Source organism: Choristoneura fumiferana, chromosome 29 (genome assembly GCF_025370935.1).
Source record: "Choristoneura fumiferana chromosome 29, NRCan_CFum_1, whole genome shotgun sequence".
In the NCBI taxonomy this organism is placed as follows: domain Eukaryota; kingdom Metazoa; phylum Arthropoda; class Insecta; order Lepidoptera; family Tortricidae; genus Choristoneura; species Choristoneura fumiferana.
The window spans coordinates 4,763,347-4,780,944 of NC_133500.1; the positions used below are offsets into that span (position 1 = coordinate 4,763,347).

General features: G+C 37.5%; 1 protein-coding gene across 1 annotated transcript in view; it reads left to right on the forward strand.

Moving 5' to 3' along the window:
- The window catches only part of LOC141444139 (uncharacterized), a gene marked incomplete in the record, with an annotated part of 41,476 nt that overhangs the window by 20,293 nt on the left and 3,585 nt on the right, over window positions 1-17,598 (forward strand). The window contains 2 exon segments of the mRNA XM_074109578.1: window positions 7,419-7,555; window positions 14,099-14,276. Of these exon segments, the coding sequence (XP_073965679.1) occupies window positions 7,422-7,555; window positions 14,099-14,276 (312 nt within the window).

The following is a 17,598-nucleotide window of genomic DNA, read 5'->3' on the forward strand; positions in this document are numbered from 1 at the left end:
TTCTCTCTATTGATAAGGCATGACTAAGACATACTCTCATAATAATTAAATAGAATATTTTCATTTTTTTTTTATAACAAAAAAATAAAACAATCAACTTTAATCTATAATACAAACTAAGACCATCACTCTTGGACAGAATTTGATTTTGATTGATTGGATGGTTTAAATTGAATTTTATTTTGAACTTTGATAAATTTAACCACACACGAAGTTGTAGTGAACGATGTCAGGAAGGGAACATACATGTACCCTACAATTACTATCTTGGAAGTCAAACTTCTTTCTACAATGGCGTGCAGATTTTCTCACGTTTAAAAACCATGATGCAATCGTTATCATTATGTTTAAATTCTACTAAGTAGTATTTAGTTATTTCCCACAGAATTAATGTTAACAAATCATAGTATATGGTTCGTTACTTACACAGTTTTATCCTCATAACTAGGTAATAACAAATTGAGATTGTTTTTTTTTGGAGTATTTTTTGTATTTTTTATTTCAACTCCAAATTTTGTTAGGTAAAAGTAAAGTGTACGGTCTTCCCGTAAAATCCATATCGAAAAAAAGATTAAGTGACTAAATAAGAGACAAACAAGCTGAGACATGGGTGCACAGGAAAATTTAGTGTCTGTACTCCTGCCCAGTGGTGGTGTAGCGGATAGCACGCAGCACGGATGCTGAGGACTTGGGTTCGATTCCCAGCGCTGGTCTCTTTTCTGGTTTTTCTGTGCATCTATGTTTCAGTTTGTATTTTCGATAGGTAATAACATTTTTTACTTAATTTTTAAAAACAACCTAACGCCTGATTCAATGAATTTGTTAAAACAAGTTTTTTTGCTAATTGTACTACTTGCATTACCTTCCAAGTGGTTCAACTTTGTTGTAAACTCAATACAACCATTTACATATCCGTACCAAGTTCATGTCGATGCTATAAATTTTGAAGAGTTCCGTCCGCGAGAAGATCTTGACTGGCTGAGCACCAGAATTACACTGTAAGTTCTTGCACAGTCACCAAACTTACATAAACAAACCAATTTAATTAAAAATCACAATAAAAAAAGTTTTTGTAAAAAAAAATCGTTCTTACAAGTCTTTTTTGACTAACAACAAATACTTAAATAAAATCGCGTAACAACTTACGCCGAATGGTGGTTCAAAAACATAACCTATAATCATCACACGGTATTAGGTTATAAAACTTTAAAAAGCGCGCGAAACAGGTCACACGTCAGCCGCCATTTTCCCACAAAACAATGCAAGATGGCCGCGTTCACATAAGACAATGGATGCAATCAAGAATATTTTATTGGGTACACTATGGCTTTTTTTTGCAATTGGGTATTGATTTGAGTATTGTTTGGTTGACAATGTAGCTTTATTTTGAAAACATGGAATTTTTTAATACCTGAACCTGTAAAATGGCGGCAAATTACCGATAAAAAATACTATTGGCTATTTTGCAGTTGAAAAAGCATTTGTAACAGAGACGCACACACATGCGTGCATTGTAACCTACAAAATGTTTGCACGTAAGTACTCGTATATGAAACGCTGTATAAAATATGTGCAATGTGAGTAAGCATTACTTTGTCCCAATACAATTGGACTTAGTTATGCAAAGGAACAACCCACACCTCCCCCCAAAGTTTAGATAATTATGTAACAAGATAATAAAATGCTCGATAGAGTGTATTTTAGTTACTTGTTGCATACTTATTTCAATTTTGGGGGGAGATGTGGGTTGGTTCCTGTTTGCATAACTACATCCAATTTTAGCAATACCATTTTCAATATCATTTTCGCACTGGGCCCGCGTGGGAACTATGGCCCAAGCCCTCTTGTTCAGAGAGGAGGTCTGTGCCCAGCAGTTGGTCGTTTATAGGCTGGGATGATGATGATGATGATGATGATGAATACCATTTTATTAATTTTATCCGTGTCCGTATGTCATGACAGATAGACAGCTGAAATATATACCTATTTTGTACATAATATGTATTTATTTACTTTGCCTGGCGCTGGAACAACAAACTCCCTTAACCAATATAAAATGATCTTATAGCGTACATTTTACTTGCAAAGTAGGACTCTGGTCACGCTGTTTTTTTTTATTACAAGCTTTTATTTAACTTGCCCTGTTCATTTATTATTTGGGCCAAATCTTGAAAGTTAAATTTGACCCACTTCCAATAGTCCGATTGGCTTTAAATTCGATAAATTCGGTAAATTCTGGTGACAATACAATAATCTGATAGTGACATCCTGGTAGTCCGCCCAGGATTGTCTCCACAGGACGGAACTCTTCAACGGTTAATGTTATCGACTTGAAATTGGGTATGCAAATGTAGTTTGGGTGACAATACAAGTACAGCCAACAAAAAGTACAGTCAGCAAAAAAAGCTTATATTAAAAATCATAATTTTTAAGTGCACTCTGATTCCTCTTATTCCAAATTCTGGTCATCATCATCACCATCATCATTATCATCATCAGCCACTGCCTCAACAGTCCACTGCTGGGCACTCGGCTCGACGCATCCAGCTTCTACGAGTACCAAACCAGCCTCTAACTTTCTTTAAGTTCTGATGATAATCATTAATTAACAACCAAAATACTACTATACAGGGAGTCTTTGACTACGGGTTTTAAATCCAGGGCTCGATTCTACTCGCGTAACTGAGCTACTTTTGTTCTGCAACTTTTTCAAAATATGACCACTGTTAATTTCCTTCATGTCATACAAATTAAATGTAATTTTTAATGTATGCGATACAATACTAAATTGACCGCACATTGATCATATAAAAGATGTCAAATAAATATCTAAAAATATTTAAAGGCCCCCGTACCGAGAAACAGCGAGAACGCCGCCGTGTTCAATTTTGAGGATCAATAAATGATCTAAATTTAAGTTTTTTGAAAATGTTATAAAACAAAAGTACTTACTTAGCTTAGTTCTGTGAATAGAATCGAACCTTGAATTTAAAGCCCCGAGGTCATAGACCTGTATACTGTATGCGTTCATTTCACCCAGACACTAAACAAGCTTTCCGCTTCAAATAAGGTTTTATAAGCTTCAAAGTTTGCATTGTTTTACCGCCATGTTGAAGTTACAAGATAGAACTTAGAGCTACCCACAACTTTGAGATTGCTAGGATAAGCTACAAGCTGATAGCTTATATATGATGACTATCTTACTTAACTATGGTCTTGATTGGTCTAGTGAATGGAAAAAAACCGGTCAAGAGCGTCTCGGACACGTCCAGAATAGGGTTCCGTAGTCGTTACAAAAAAGTAATATCCGTAATAAAATAGTAATAATTTACGTAAGGATTATTTATTTTGTATCTAATTTTCCAACTAAGGAGCTGCTTCGCCCACCATTGATTAATTTTATTTGACGGCAGAGCCGGGCTGCTTTGCTAGCTATATAAATTACGTCTATAAACCTTCCTCTTAAATCACTCTATTTATTAATGAAAAGCGAATTAAAATCCGCTCAGTAGTTTTAAAGATCTTAGCGTACATACATACAGACAGACGGCGGGAAGCGACTTAGGGGCTGTTTCACCACCCATTGTTTTTTTTCCTTTTCTTGTATTCGCAATCAGTCGAAAGACTTTAATCGGATTAGATGAGGGTGGTTCATGACATGCATGGGAATAAGGCCAAGGCCGTATCCTCCTTTTATAACACTTGGCGTCTTTTCAGCCTCGCAACGTTGTTATCAAAATCTTTTTTTTATTTGACGGATAAATGTGATCGCGTCTCCGTCTTTTCGAACAAAACAAACAGCGACGGCATCACATTATCCGTCAAATAAATATAGTAAATGATGATGAAACAGGGGTAAAACTAATCTCTCAGGAAGACTAGATGTAATAGTTTTCCTTTTTTAATTTGATATAAGTATTAACTCCCATCATTTCTTAAAATTTTCAAAAACAACACTAGCTTTTCGAGGAGAGGGACTCTCCTTGACATTAACAAAAGTTTGCATGTTAAAGTTGAATATTTCTTGAATTACAATCCTGTCTAAGTAAAGGTAACATTAAAGTGGATTTACGGTTCGCTAGCTCCAATTCACAACCATTTATAAAATATATGAAGTAGACCAAAAGAAAAAGATCATTTCATTTTATTTTTTCATTCATAGCGATAATAAATGAATTCTCGTAAATTGAGGCGCGTGCAACAGCTACAGGAATATTAAATTCACTTTGTAGATAATATGACACTTTAACCTTATCTTAAAATACCAGGTTATGTGCCCAAGGGATTTAATATAAGGTCATCTACCGGTCATATTAGAAGATATAATCATACGAGACACCGCGGGCAAAACATAGTGCAAGGAAAGGTCGCATGCGAAAATAGTGCTGGCATTTTGAACGGTGGAATGCAAAATTATAAAAACTACGAAGTGGTTTTAATATGGTAATACATGGTTAGCCTATGGATTGACCTATGGCGTCAGGGGCTAACACAAACTTACCTAATTAATTAACAAAGCAAAAGCACTTCTGAATTTTTGAATTATTTGCGAAATTATGAACACAACATCGTGAAAAGCAGTTTAATGGTGACTGTTAAGTTCCTAATCTACTCTGAGTCCAGACGGAAGGTCTATGTAAAGCATAAAGGCTGAGAAGATAACTTAGAAACTTAAACTTTGAATAAGTTGAAAACCCTCCGAGATTTCAATAGTAGATTGTACAACAAGTGATAAAACGAACCATTTTACCCGAGCGTTCATATAGGCCTGAGCCGGTACGGCGAGGTGGATAGACACGTTGAGGGGAAAATGGGTTTAACGCTCGAGTTTTACACACTGCTTTTCACTTACAGTTCGAATAGCAACAGTGGAAACAATTGTTCAATTGCTAGGTACCTTTATTTTTCATGGATTGTTATTTAATTATATTTTTTTAGTTTTATTCATTTATTTTGATTGATTTTTAGTTTAACATAAAGCAAAAATTCATCTCAAAAATTACTATTTTTAATCACTACGTTTTTATAAGACATATAGTTAAAGACTTCATTGAATTTCGCTTTCATGTAAAAAACCGCATCGAAATCGGTCCATCCGTTTGAGAGCTACGATGCCACAGACAGAAAGACTGGCATTGGCATCAAAACTTAAAGACCCTATTTTTGAGACAGTGGTTAATAACCGGCCAAAAGCGTGTCGGACAGGCCCAAGATAGGGTTCCGTAGCCATTACGAAAAAAAACAACTAATATTATGTGCGTTATTACACAATTAAAACACTTACTACAGTCTTAAAATTTGTTACCAGAAAAAGAGTGTATCTTAACGGCACTTACGTCCTTTTGTTGAGAAGCGCTGTTTTTCGGCAATAACTCAAAAACGGTATATCCGATCATGTTGAAACCAATTTTCGTTGGATACCTTTCCATATTTTTTGCATATTTTTTGGACCAACGGTTTACAAGATAGAGGGGGGGGACACAATTTTTGCTACTTTGGGAGCGATTATTTCCGGAAATCTTCACTTAATCAAAAAAGTTTTTGAGAAACCTTACTATCTTTTCAAAAGAGCTGTCGAACTATGTGCCACACGTTGCTGCGAGTTATTTTTTTTTTTTTTTCAATTTCTGTTACGTGTATGGAATGGAGTACCCTCCCTATAAATATTTATTTTTGTAATTTAACTACAAAACTAAATAGCGGCTTTGACAAGACATCTGTACTCCAAATTTCATTGATTTACATCTTGTAGTTTTCGAGTAAAATGCCAGTGACATACGGACGGACAGACAGACAGACGGACTTGACGAAACTATAAGGGTTCATCAAGATCAAAGCAGAGACCATTCTGATGTATTCTGAAACAGTATCAAAAACTTACAGAGGCAGTTCGCAGCATACTTGCGCAAGACTGTACCTATCTCCGCGATAAATCAGAATAATTATAGTCAAGTATAGTTATCGTGTGAAAAGATACAAAATGGATTATGGGGCAACCTCAGATTGCCGTGGGCTGACGTTTGAGGTTAATAGATTTCAATTAAGTTTTCGAATGAGGTATAAAATCAATAGATATCAATCTTTTTCATTGACGCAGCGGTTTTGACGCGGCGTCAATGTCATAATGCTATTAACGCTGTATCGCTGTGTACAGGTCGATTCACAAGAACTAGCACGAACGGATTGAATAAGTGAATGAAAGTGCTGTTATTACCTATTTGAATACACACACAAATATGAAATGTCATGTATCAGTCAGTTTCCTACAAAAATGTCTAAGCGACATTACTTTCGTTCAATTCGTTCGTGTCAGCTCCTGTGAATCGATCTGTAATACGCTGACAATATGGTTAGAGGAAATATTAGTATTGCTGGCATCTGTTAACTTTCAAGTTTTTAACTTTGTTTCCATCAGGAGACCCACTTGCTCGTTTGCCATCCAGTCGAATAAAAAAAAATGTTTTTACTCTAACTACTACTTATCATCATTATTTTTTTAACCCCCGACGCAAAAAAGGGGTGTTATAAGTTTGACCGTTATCTGTGTCTGTATGTCTGTCTGTGGCATCGTAGCTCTTATTAAATTTAATTCAACTCCTTCTCTTTTAAGATATAGCTTTTCTGTCCTAATTAATAGGACAATTTCGCCAGTGTCAAGGTAAACTCTCTTTGAGAGGGACGTTGTACGGTGATTGTAGTTTGCAACTTGATAGTAAAATTCCAGAAACCACATGGAGACAACACACACGAGAGCAATATAGAATTTTGTGAACACAACACAATCAAAATTATACTTCAACTAGCCAAAGAAACAGAAATAGCAAAATTAGATATTGTCTACATCCGCCATGCTACAAATCGAATCCAAAAATTTAACTCTAACTACACATTGTAATTTTATATTTGGTTGACATTTAATTGTTTTTCGATTACTTTATCATCGTCCCAGCCTATATACGTCCCACGCGGGCCCAGTGCGAATTGGGAACTTCACACACACCATTGAATTGCTTCGCAGGTTGTGCAGCTTCACCGTAAAGCTCGTGGTAAATTTCCAATGTAATTCCGCACATAAATTTCGAAAAACTCAGAGGTGCGAGCCGGGGTTTGAACCCACGACACTCTGCTTCAGAGGCGATAGGTCAAACCACTAGGCCACCACGGCTTATTATTTCGATTACTTACTATTACACAATACAATTATTATACTTGTATAATACGACGATCCTTTTGTGAATTTCTTTTAATTACCTGATATGGTGATATGATGTACATTATAACATTTCAGAGAGAGATGGTAGTAAATATTTATCTAACTATCAAATTTAAAAATCGCTCTATCTTGGCGTCACGGACGCGACGTGACGCCGGAGTCGTTGTCCTCGCAAACCCACCTTAAACTTCGTTTTTTTTTTCAGACCATGTCGCCATTGCTTTACATCCTGATCCTGTCATCGGTGACAGCTGATATACCAACGCCATCTAGCTTACTGGGGCCTAAGCACTACAATCATCACGCGTACGAGCAGTACTTGAAAGAAGTCGAGCCTACCAAGTATGTTTGTCTTTACATAGTATAAAACTAAGTCGCTTCCCGCTGTCTGTCTGTATGTATGTACGCTAAGATTTTAAACTACTGAACGGATTTCAATGCGCCGTACATCAATAAGTAGAGTGAGGTTTATAGATATAACTAGCTTTTGCCCGCGGCTTCGCCCGCGTGGAATTCGGTTATCGCGCGCTGTTCCCTCGGGAACTGTGCATTTTCCCGGGATAAAAAGTAGCATATGTCAATCTCTGGCCCATAAACTATCTCTATGTCAAAAATCACGTCGATCCGTCGCTCTGTTTCGACGTGAAAGACGGACAAACATACACACAAACACACACATTTTCGCATTTATAATATTAGTATGGATATACATTAATTCAACTAGCGACATATCCTGGCTCTGCCCTGGGTAGTTTTGGGGAAAAAGGTGGAAAAATGCGAAGGTACGGTGTGGGTCGCTACTTTCCTATAAACTGTTGTCTGCAACTTTGTTCGTGTACCGGAGGAATTTAAGGCCATCCTCAATCGAGGACTTCCAATTGAGGCTTTTTTTCACTTATCTATACACTGCTAAAACAAATGAGAAAATAGAGTCATAATCACCATTATCCCAGACTATATACGTCCCACTGCTGGGCACAGGCCTCCTCCGGTCCTCTCAGGCTTTTCCACTTGGGAACTTCATACACCATTGAACCTTTTCACAAGTTACTTCGCGATGTTTCCCTTCACCGTAGTAAATTTCAACCTCAACAGAACAGCGTATGATAAAACAAAAGCAATTTCACATTCTCGCTTTACCTATTCAATTTTGACGTCTCCTTTAGCCACAGAACGTAACAAAATAAACTATGAAACCAGTTTAAACCGCTTTCAACTAGCTTAAAGTAGATCGAACGTAAGTTACACATCTGCTCAAAGGCTTGGAGTTCAACTGGTACAGTCAAACTTGGACCAACTGCAGAATTGCTGGAATGCCTTTTGTTAAGGAGTATACGTAGCTGGAGCGATGATGTATTCAGAGAATGGTGATTTAATTGGTGAATCAAGATAAACTTACTAGATCTCAAGTCGATCTAATCACTAAGATGGAATACCTCTTATGCCTGTGAGTTTCATATGTTAGATAACTGGCTTTTACCTGTTAAAATACTTAAAATGTAGTAGTCTAGAACTCTGTTAAGTAGCTTAAAGTTCAACGATCATTAGGACCTATAGAACCTAGAAAGCTAGGATTTTGGAGCCAGCCACAATTTTGAATTTCGACTGCTGAGCTTTAAGTTATTTACAGAGTTTTAGTCTATTAGACTTATTTTTAGGGCTCAGAGACCGTTAGTACGAGATAGCTTTAATTTGACATGAATATCAGTCACGCCGACAAAGTGGTAGAATAAAATAAAGGGAAAAATTTTTTAGGGTACCTCCCATAGACGTAAAGTTTTTTTACATTATCTTTTTCTTGACTGACCCTGTAGTGTGGGGTATCGTTGGATAGGTATTTTAAAACCATTGGGGGTTGCTAAGACCATTTTTCGATTCAGTGATCTGTATGCGAAATATTCAACTTTAAATTGCAAATTTTTATGAAAATTGAGCGCCCCCCTCTAAAATCTTAACTGTAGGGTGGAAAATTTTGAATAAATTCAGGATGGTAGTACTAAATTATATATTAAATTTACAAGGAAAATTACAAAGGCCAAGGTTGCTTGAGAAGTATTAGTAGTTTAAGAGTCTAAGCAGCCTAAGGTATAAAATATACCTAAACTTATGGTTGGTTTTTTTGGAGTCTTTTTGTATTTTTTATTTCAACTCCAAATTTGTTACTTTTACGGGTATCCCGTGAAACCATATCGAAAATACAAACTGAGACATGGATGCACAGAAAAACCAGAAAAGAGACCAGCGCTGGGAATCGAACCCAGGTCCTCAGCAATCCGTGCTGCGTGCTATAACCCCTATACCACCGCTGGACAGGAATCTAGACACGATTTTTTTCCTATGCATTCATATCTCAGGTTGCTTATTTCTACTGCGCTACTTATGCAGCAGCACTAGCGACATCTATGTTCCGCTCTCATCGAGAGACGTCACACTCTTTCGGAACCAACCGCTCACCCAGACAAGAGATGTCGCTACTAAGCAATCAAATTATGATTGTTTTTTTTGGAGTCTTTTTGTATTTTTTATTTCAACTCCAAATTTGTTACTTTTACGGGTATCCCGTGAAACCATATCGAAAATACAAACTGAGACGTGACAAACTGGGATTGCTGAGGACCTGGGTTCGATTCCCAGCGCTGGTCTCTTTTCTGGTTTTTCTGTGCATCCATGTCTCAGTTTGTATTTTCGATATACCTAAACTTGTTTTGTTTCTTGTAAGGTTTCGAACCCAGAACCTCATACTTCATAGTCATATTCACCAACCACTTAACTATCCAGTCAACAACTTCAACAAGTCAAGTTAAATAAAAGCATAATACTACAGTAGCGCCTTAACCCGAGGTATTTAATATAGGCGATCAAATGCCGAACAGCACATTTGTCTACGGTCAGTAATCAAGCCCACAATCGTTCGGAGGATGCCTCTAGCGCCATTAAGACCGACGTCCAGCTCCATTAAAACACCTAGGCCACAAAACGGCTGGATTCCAATCTATTGTGGGGCTAGAAAAGCATTTCTAGTTTCGGATACTATTTACACAGTAGAATAAAGGAGCAGTACACCGTCTTCATACAAACGGCCGGAACGCGAGTTATACCTACGCGCCACGAATTCTCAGCATACCTCGGCAACCATCAGTCGCGAGTGCTGCGCGGTTACGTACGGACTCACGCGCATTTATTACGTACCTTAATATGTCACAACGATATAAACAGTATTGTTCGGTGTAAGGATGTTTAAATTCATCTAATATAATAAAACGTATTTATTGAAGTTATTTATCAGAATGAGATTTTTTTATACTCTTAAATTCAACAATAAAGCTTTTCGCACATCCCAGAAGAGGCGCAAATACTTCTCCGTAGCTTATTTTTAGGTAACAAAATAATATACGTAGTGATGAAGCCAAATAAAACCGTTTAAAACATAATACGTTTTGTGGTTTATTAAAATAACGTAAAATGATTTTTTGCTAAACACTACTTAATCCATCTTGAAATCTCTCCTAACCGCTAAGGTTAATACATTAAACATACAACATCGTCGACACCGACGACGCTTAGATAAAAAAAAATATTACTAGGTAGATAATACCTACTAAATTAGTTTTAAATATGATCACTGTTCTTTTAACTTTTTTCATACAAATTAAATGTAGAACATGACCTACTCAGAAAATGACTTACCTAGAACATTACCTAAGTCAGCCAAAGGTAATTTTCAATGTATACGATACAATACAAAATTGACAGCACATTGATAAATGTTTATCTAAGAGCTAAGAGACATCACTCCGATTATTATTAATTTTTTTATTCGACTGGATGTCAAACGAGCAAGTGGGTCTCCAGAGCCCTTAGTGTAAGTTTTCGGTTACAAAATACGTCGCGATCGCGTTCGCGTTAAAATCTCAATTTTGTATGGAAACACGAACATCGCAAACGTTCCGCTAGAGGCGCTGTTCGCGTTTCCATATAAATTGAGATTTTAACGAGAACGCGATCGAGACGTATTTTGTAACCGAAAATTACACTAAGGGCACTGATGGTATTGCACCGGGGGGTATTGCAGATGCGTTGCCAACCTAGAGGCCTAAGATGGGATACCTCAAGTGCCAGTAATTTCGCCGGCTGTCTGCACTGCTGCTTCATGGCAGGATTAGCGAGCAAGATGGTGGTAGCAATCCGGGCGGATACACTGATTTAACGACTAAACTTTGAGGACCAATAAATGATCTAAATTTAAGTTATTTGAAAATGTTACAATACAGAAGTAGCTGGTTATGTGAATAGAATCAACCCTTGAATTAAAAGCCCCATGGCCGGAGACGCCATTTATACTGTAGACCGAATTGAGGTACTTTTATATAAAAGATGAACACAGAAATACTACTTTACATCCACACGATTTATTTAATCTAACGTTTATATTCGCGGAAGACTCGCATTAACCTCGTTTGCGATGTCGGCTAAGTGTTATTTGTATTAATATTGTCTTCAGATGCTAGCCATGTTATCCATGGCCATGATTTTAAATGGAATCAAAGCAATTTTAGGAAAGGCCAGCCATTTAAGGAGGCGTGCTATCGAATCAACTAAATCTTAACTCATTGTGGAAAATTTTCACAGCAAAAATCATAATGACATTCACTATTTTAACCCCCGACGCAAGAAGAGGGGTGTTATAAGCATGACCGCTATGTGTGTCTGTGTGCGTGTCTGTCTATGTGTCTGTCTGTGGCACCGTAGCTCTTAAACGGGTGGACCGATTTGTATGCGGTTTTTAGGGTTCCGGAGCCAAAATGGCAAAAACGGAACCCTTATAGTTTCGCCATGTCTGTCTGTCTATCAGTCTGTCCGTCCGTCCGCGGCTTTGCTCAGGGACTATCAATGCTAGAAAGCTGTTATTTTGCACGGATATATATGTAAACTATGCCCACAAAATGGTACAATAAAAAATTCTAAAAACTTTTTTTTAGGGTACCTCCCTTAGACGTAAAGTGGGGATGATTTTTTTTCTCATCAAACCCTATAGTGTGGGGTATCGTTGGATAGGTCTTTTAAAACCATTAGGGGTTTGATTAGACGATTTTTCGATTGAGTGATCTGTTTGCGAAATATTCAACATTAAAGTGCAAATATTCATGAAATTCGAGCGTCTCCCCCCTCTCTAAAATCTAAACCGGTGGGGGGAAAAATTTGAAAAAATTCAGGATGGTAGTAAGTATATCAAACTTTCAAGGAAAACTATAACGGCTAAGTTTGCTTAAGAATTATTAGTAGTTAAAGAGTAAATAGCAATCTAAGGTATAAAATATACCTAAACTTGGAAGATTCCGTATAAAATACGACCACGTATATTTGCTTGTACCTACTATTATTTATTCTGTGATGTAGCTTAGTTTTTTAAGCTCCGTTCAGCTGTTTGTGTGTGTGACCAGTACCCTTAGTGTAAGTTTTCGGTTACAAAATACGTCTCGATCGCGTTCGCGTTACAATCTCAATTTATATGGAAACACGAACAGCGCCTCTAGCGGAACGTTTGCGATGTTCGTGTTTCCATACAAATTGAGATTTTAACGCGAACGCGATCGAGACGTATTTTGTAACCGAAAAGGGTACAGTGCCCTTAGTGTAAGTTTTCGGTTACAAAATACGTCTCGATCGCGTTCGCGTTACAATCTCAATTTATATGGAAACACGAACAGCGCCTCTAGCGGAACGTTTGCGATGTTCGTGTTTCCATACAAATTGAGATTTTAACGCGAACGCGATCGAGACGTATTTTGTAACCGAAAAGGGTACAGAGATCAACTGGTTGAAATACAGCCTTAGGGGCTGTTTCACCATCCATTGATTAGTGTTTACTGATGGTTAAATGTGACGCCGTCTCCGTCTATTCGAACAAAACAAATAGAGACGGCATCACATTTAACCGTCAATTAACACTAATCAATGGATGGTGAAACAGCCCCTTAGTGATTTAGTCTTATTAGGTACTGTAAGGTGGTACTGATGGAACCAAAATAAAATCTCTCTTTCTTTCTTTCTATTGTTTGATAGAGAAATTCATTCAAGTAGTAGCACAGAATAAGTAATAGTACAAGGGTAGTAGGTACAATTGGGCATTTTCACAAAATAGTACACCCTTCCTTTTTTTCAATTTTGGAAAAGATTTTATTTTTATTTTTATTCATAAAAAAGTATAAAAAGTGTAAGATATGGTTTTTCCTGCTCAGAATCAAGAGCTCAATCGATTCCGATAGTTAGAATGCCCTTAAAAAAATGACAGTTTTGTGACGTTTTTTTATGCACTCAGTATGGGCGTTACAAAACTGACTCGTAAAATTTTGTATGAAAAATTAAATACGTTTTGAAAGAAATGTACCTACACTTTTTTTTAAAATATCCAATTATCAGTTGGTTGGACGGATCCCAGGTAGTCTAATTGTTAGCGATCAAACCGTTTTTAATACAAGTTTTTTTTCCGACTGTATTTTTTTCGACTTTACTTGCATTACACTAGCATACCAAATTTCAAGTCGATGCCATTAACCGTTGAAGAGTTCCGTCCTGTGGAGACGATCTGAAATGTAACGCGACACGGACTACAATATGTTAACGGCGTGTGCCCTTAAGAAGCGTATCGGCACCGTTTTGGACGCTCCGTGCATGGCACGCGACGGCGACGGCTGATATAAACGCTAGTGGGCAGTCTCATACTTTTCAATATAAAGAATATATTTTTGCTTGACACTGTCCTATAACGGTCATAGTTACGGTATGGTACAGACCTTTAAACTTTGAATTTACAATGCCGGGGTCTTAAATTTTTCTAAAGTAGTTGGTTAAAAAGTACCACTGTCAATTATTTTTTGGTTACAGACAAGGACCAATATTGTTCCCGAACGACGCTCCCCCGCCGCCGCGAACCCCCCTCATCGTGACCTCTCGCCCCCTCCTCGACTCCATAGCCAGGAGTGACCTCAACAATTCAGTTGCTGAGCAGAGCATCATCAGCAGAGTCTACCAGCCACAGTACTTCAGACAGTATGACTATGAGGTTGGTGTACTTATTTTTTATTGTTCCTTAGTCAAGGCTGGTCAAGGGTATAAATATATATACGTTACCAAGACATCAAAAATATCTATACATCTTTATGCCACTAAACATAAGATGGTAGGACCTTGTGCAAGGTCCGCCTGGATTGCTACCACCATCTTGCTCGCTAATCCTGCCGTGAAGCAGCAGTGCTTGCACTGTTGTGTTTCGGCGTGGAGAGTAAGACAGCCGGTGAAATTACTGGCACTTGAGGTATCCCAACTTAGGCCTCTAGGTTGGCAACGCATCTGCAATACCCCTGGTGCTGCAGATGTTTATGAGCGGTGGTGATCTCTTACCATCAGGAGACCCACTTGCTCGTTTGCCATCCAGTCGAATAAAAAAAAAAGTCGATGTATACACATTTTGACGCTGGCTGCCCTTGACTGTATCTTGTATACTCTTCATGTTCATCATCATCATGACTATTTCCCAAAAAATTGTCCATTTTTAGATGTCCACTTATTAAAAAAAAATCCTGACGCTATATCAACACAAAAAACAAGTAATATTGTGTGCAAAACTTTGTGGTAAAGGTGATAAAAAGTCAGATAATCTTTGTTGTTGGATCCAATAGAAAGTTTCGATGTAGTTACAAAATTACGCTTCCTTCCTCACAAGATTTCGTGACGTTTTCCTGACGTCAATAAATCTTGGATGTTTTATGACCTCGTCCTTAGTGTTAATAATTTCTTGACAAAGATGATTTCTTGACAATTTCATGACGGGACAACTTTTTGAGAAATACTCTCATAATAATCAGCCGTAGAACGTGTACTGTTGGACATAGAACTCCCCTGTAGACCTCCAGTTGCTTCAGTTGGAAGCGGTCGACATCCACCATGACCCCAGCGGCTTTAACCAGTGCCCTTAGTGTAAGACGACGGGGACGAAATAGTTTACGTAGCAAACCTACACTCACAAAAGTTGTTGCGCAAACTTTTCGCTAGAGGCGCTGTTCGTGTTTCCATACAAATTGAGATTTTAACGCGAACGCGATCGAGACGTATTAGTGATCGCAAAAATACACTAAGCATACAGGTCATCCGTCCATCTCGTTGGTGGACGGCCTACGCTGTATACTTGTACAGTCGAGGACATAAATATCTATACAGCCATACCGTCAAACATATGTATACGTCTACCTTATGGTTATTAGTATAAAGCTGCATAGATATTTTTAACGTCTTGGTGACGAACAGACAAATAAATTGAATCCCGTACCAGAGTGGAATCTTTGTGCTACTAATGTCGTATTGACATCTGATACATAATTAAAGGCCAAAGGAATTATATCGAAATTAATTATCAGAGATACCACAGGAGACCGAAGAGCTGGCAGTTTCCTCGCTCAACGCATCAGTCTTGCGATCCAGCGGGGAAATGCTGCCAGCATCTTTGGTACCATGCCGCAGGGTCCATTTCTAGATTTATTATAGTTTTAGTTTATTTAATTTTATTGTACCTAATATACCTTTTTTATAGTTGGACCTGTATTGTTCTGGAAATAAAGTACTATCATGGATCAAAAAAAAATTATGAAAAGGTTCCACCCTGGCAAACGATTCAGTTTCTTTGACTGCACATATAATATTTATGCCCTTGCGACTATATTATTATTCCCTTTTGACACACTCATATTGTACATGTATACTATACACAGATAAAACCTAAGAGCGCCAAAACCTCGGCTATTCAGCCAGATTTTCCCAACGCACTCCAACGAAAAGGCGTAAAAACGTGTATTTTATAAGGAACAATGCGTATTGTGCGCGGGCGCGGTGACTTGCGAACGCTGCTTATCAAGAGGCTCGCTGGGGCCACGAGAAGCGCGTTTTATCGGCAGTAGCGTGGCGCTCTAACAACTGTAGTCTTATGCCCTTCCACCGCAAGCGGAGCGGATTTCTCAATTAATTATGTTATTCTTATAGGTTTAAACGTATAATAAAACAGATGGCCTGTCCATTAGTCGAGCCGAGCGTACGTTTTTAAAAAGTAATATTGTTATTTTGAACAGAACATTGTTTCAAAGTGAAAAGTAGAGTGTTTAACGCGAGACTAAACAAAACCACAATGCAAATTTTAGTTCCTTGTTGAACAATCTACTGTTAAGCTAAATTATAATTATATTAAAAATACCTTGAAAAAAAGTCATAACTTCCAAAACCCAACTTCCTTAAAAATACATTAAGTACAAAAGCATAAAAAGGCTTTATTAGCTTTTATTCGCCACCGACATTGTTCTAATTTATAAAAAAAATGTCCCCTCCATGTTGCTTTTCGTGGACGCCATTTTGAAAATTATATACCCCACGTCACTCTGACAGTTTTTGATGAATCTACTTATACTTAGTTTGTATGTTGAAAATCGACCAGCCGCTTAAGCTACTGAGAGAGCCATAGAAATAGACATACATACATTCATACATACGCTTTAAAAACATATCGTCCTTCGGATAGTCGGTTTAATTGATGTATTACTTACAAGACAAATTTTGATTTCAATTGTTGGCCAATTTTGCTTTACTTCTCACAGCAACAAACATACAGTCGAGGAAATTAAATCGCTTAACAGAAAATAACCTTTTCATACTGATATATGACAGACAGTCAATGTCATAAATAAATGATCACTTTTGTACCTTGTCGCTTTCAGTTGGGACACAATTACGAATGGCTTTTCTTTTCTTTTAAAATATGGCTTTTCTGTCCTAATTAATAGGACAATTTCGCCAGTGTCAAAGTAAACTCTCTTTTAGAGGCACGTTGTACGGTGGTTGTAGTTTTTGCAACTTGATAGTAAAATTCCAGAAACCACGTGGAGACCACTTGCGCATTAAAAAATGTCAGACATGAGAGCAATATAGAATTTTGTGGTCACTGTTCACTGTTAAGGTTAATCGCCGCATAAAACACTATCAAAATTATACTTCTACTAGCCAAAGAAACAGAAATAGCAAAATTAGATATTGTCTACATCCGCCATGTTCGAATGCTACAAATCGAAACCGAATGGCTTTTCAAACATTGCGATAAAATGACAAGCTACAAAAGTGACCATTATTTATGACGTTGACTGTACATCAACATGACATTAAGAAGCACAAAGGTTCCCTAGTACACTAAAGCGGTTTGTGTGGGAGACAGAAACAAAAAAATCGCGATTTTCATAAGTAGCAATAGGTGTGACAAGGGCTAAAAATGGTCTAAAGGTGTAACGTTATTTATGGATGGCCCCTAGCCCCTAATACATGAAACCGCTCCCGCTTCCGCTTTAAGCCTC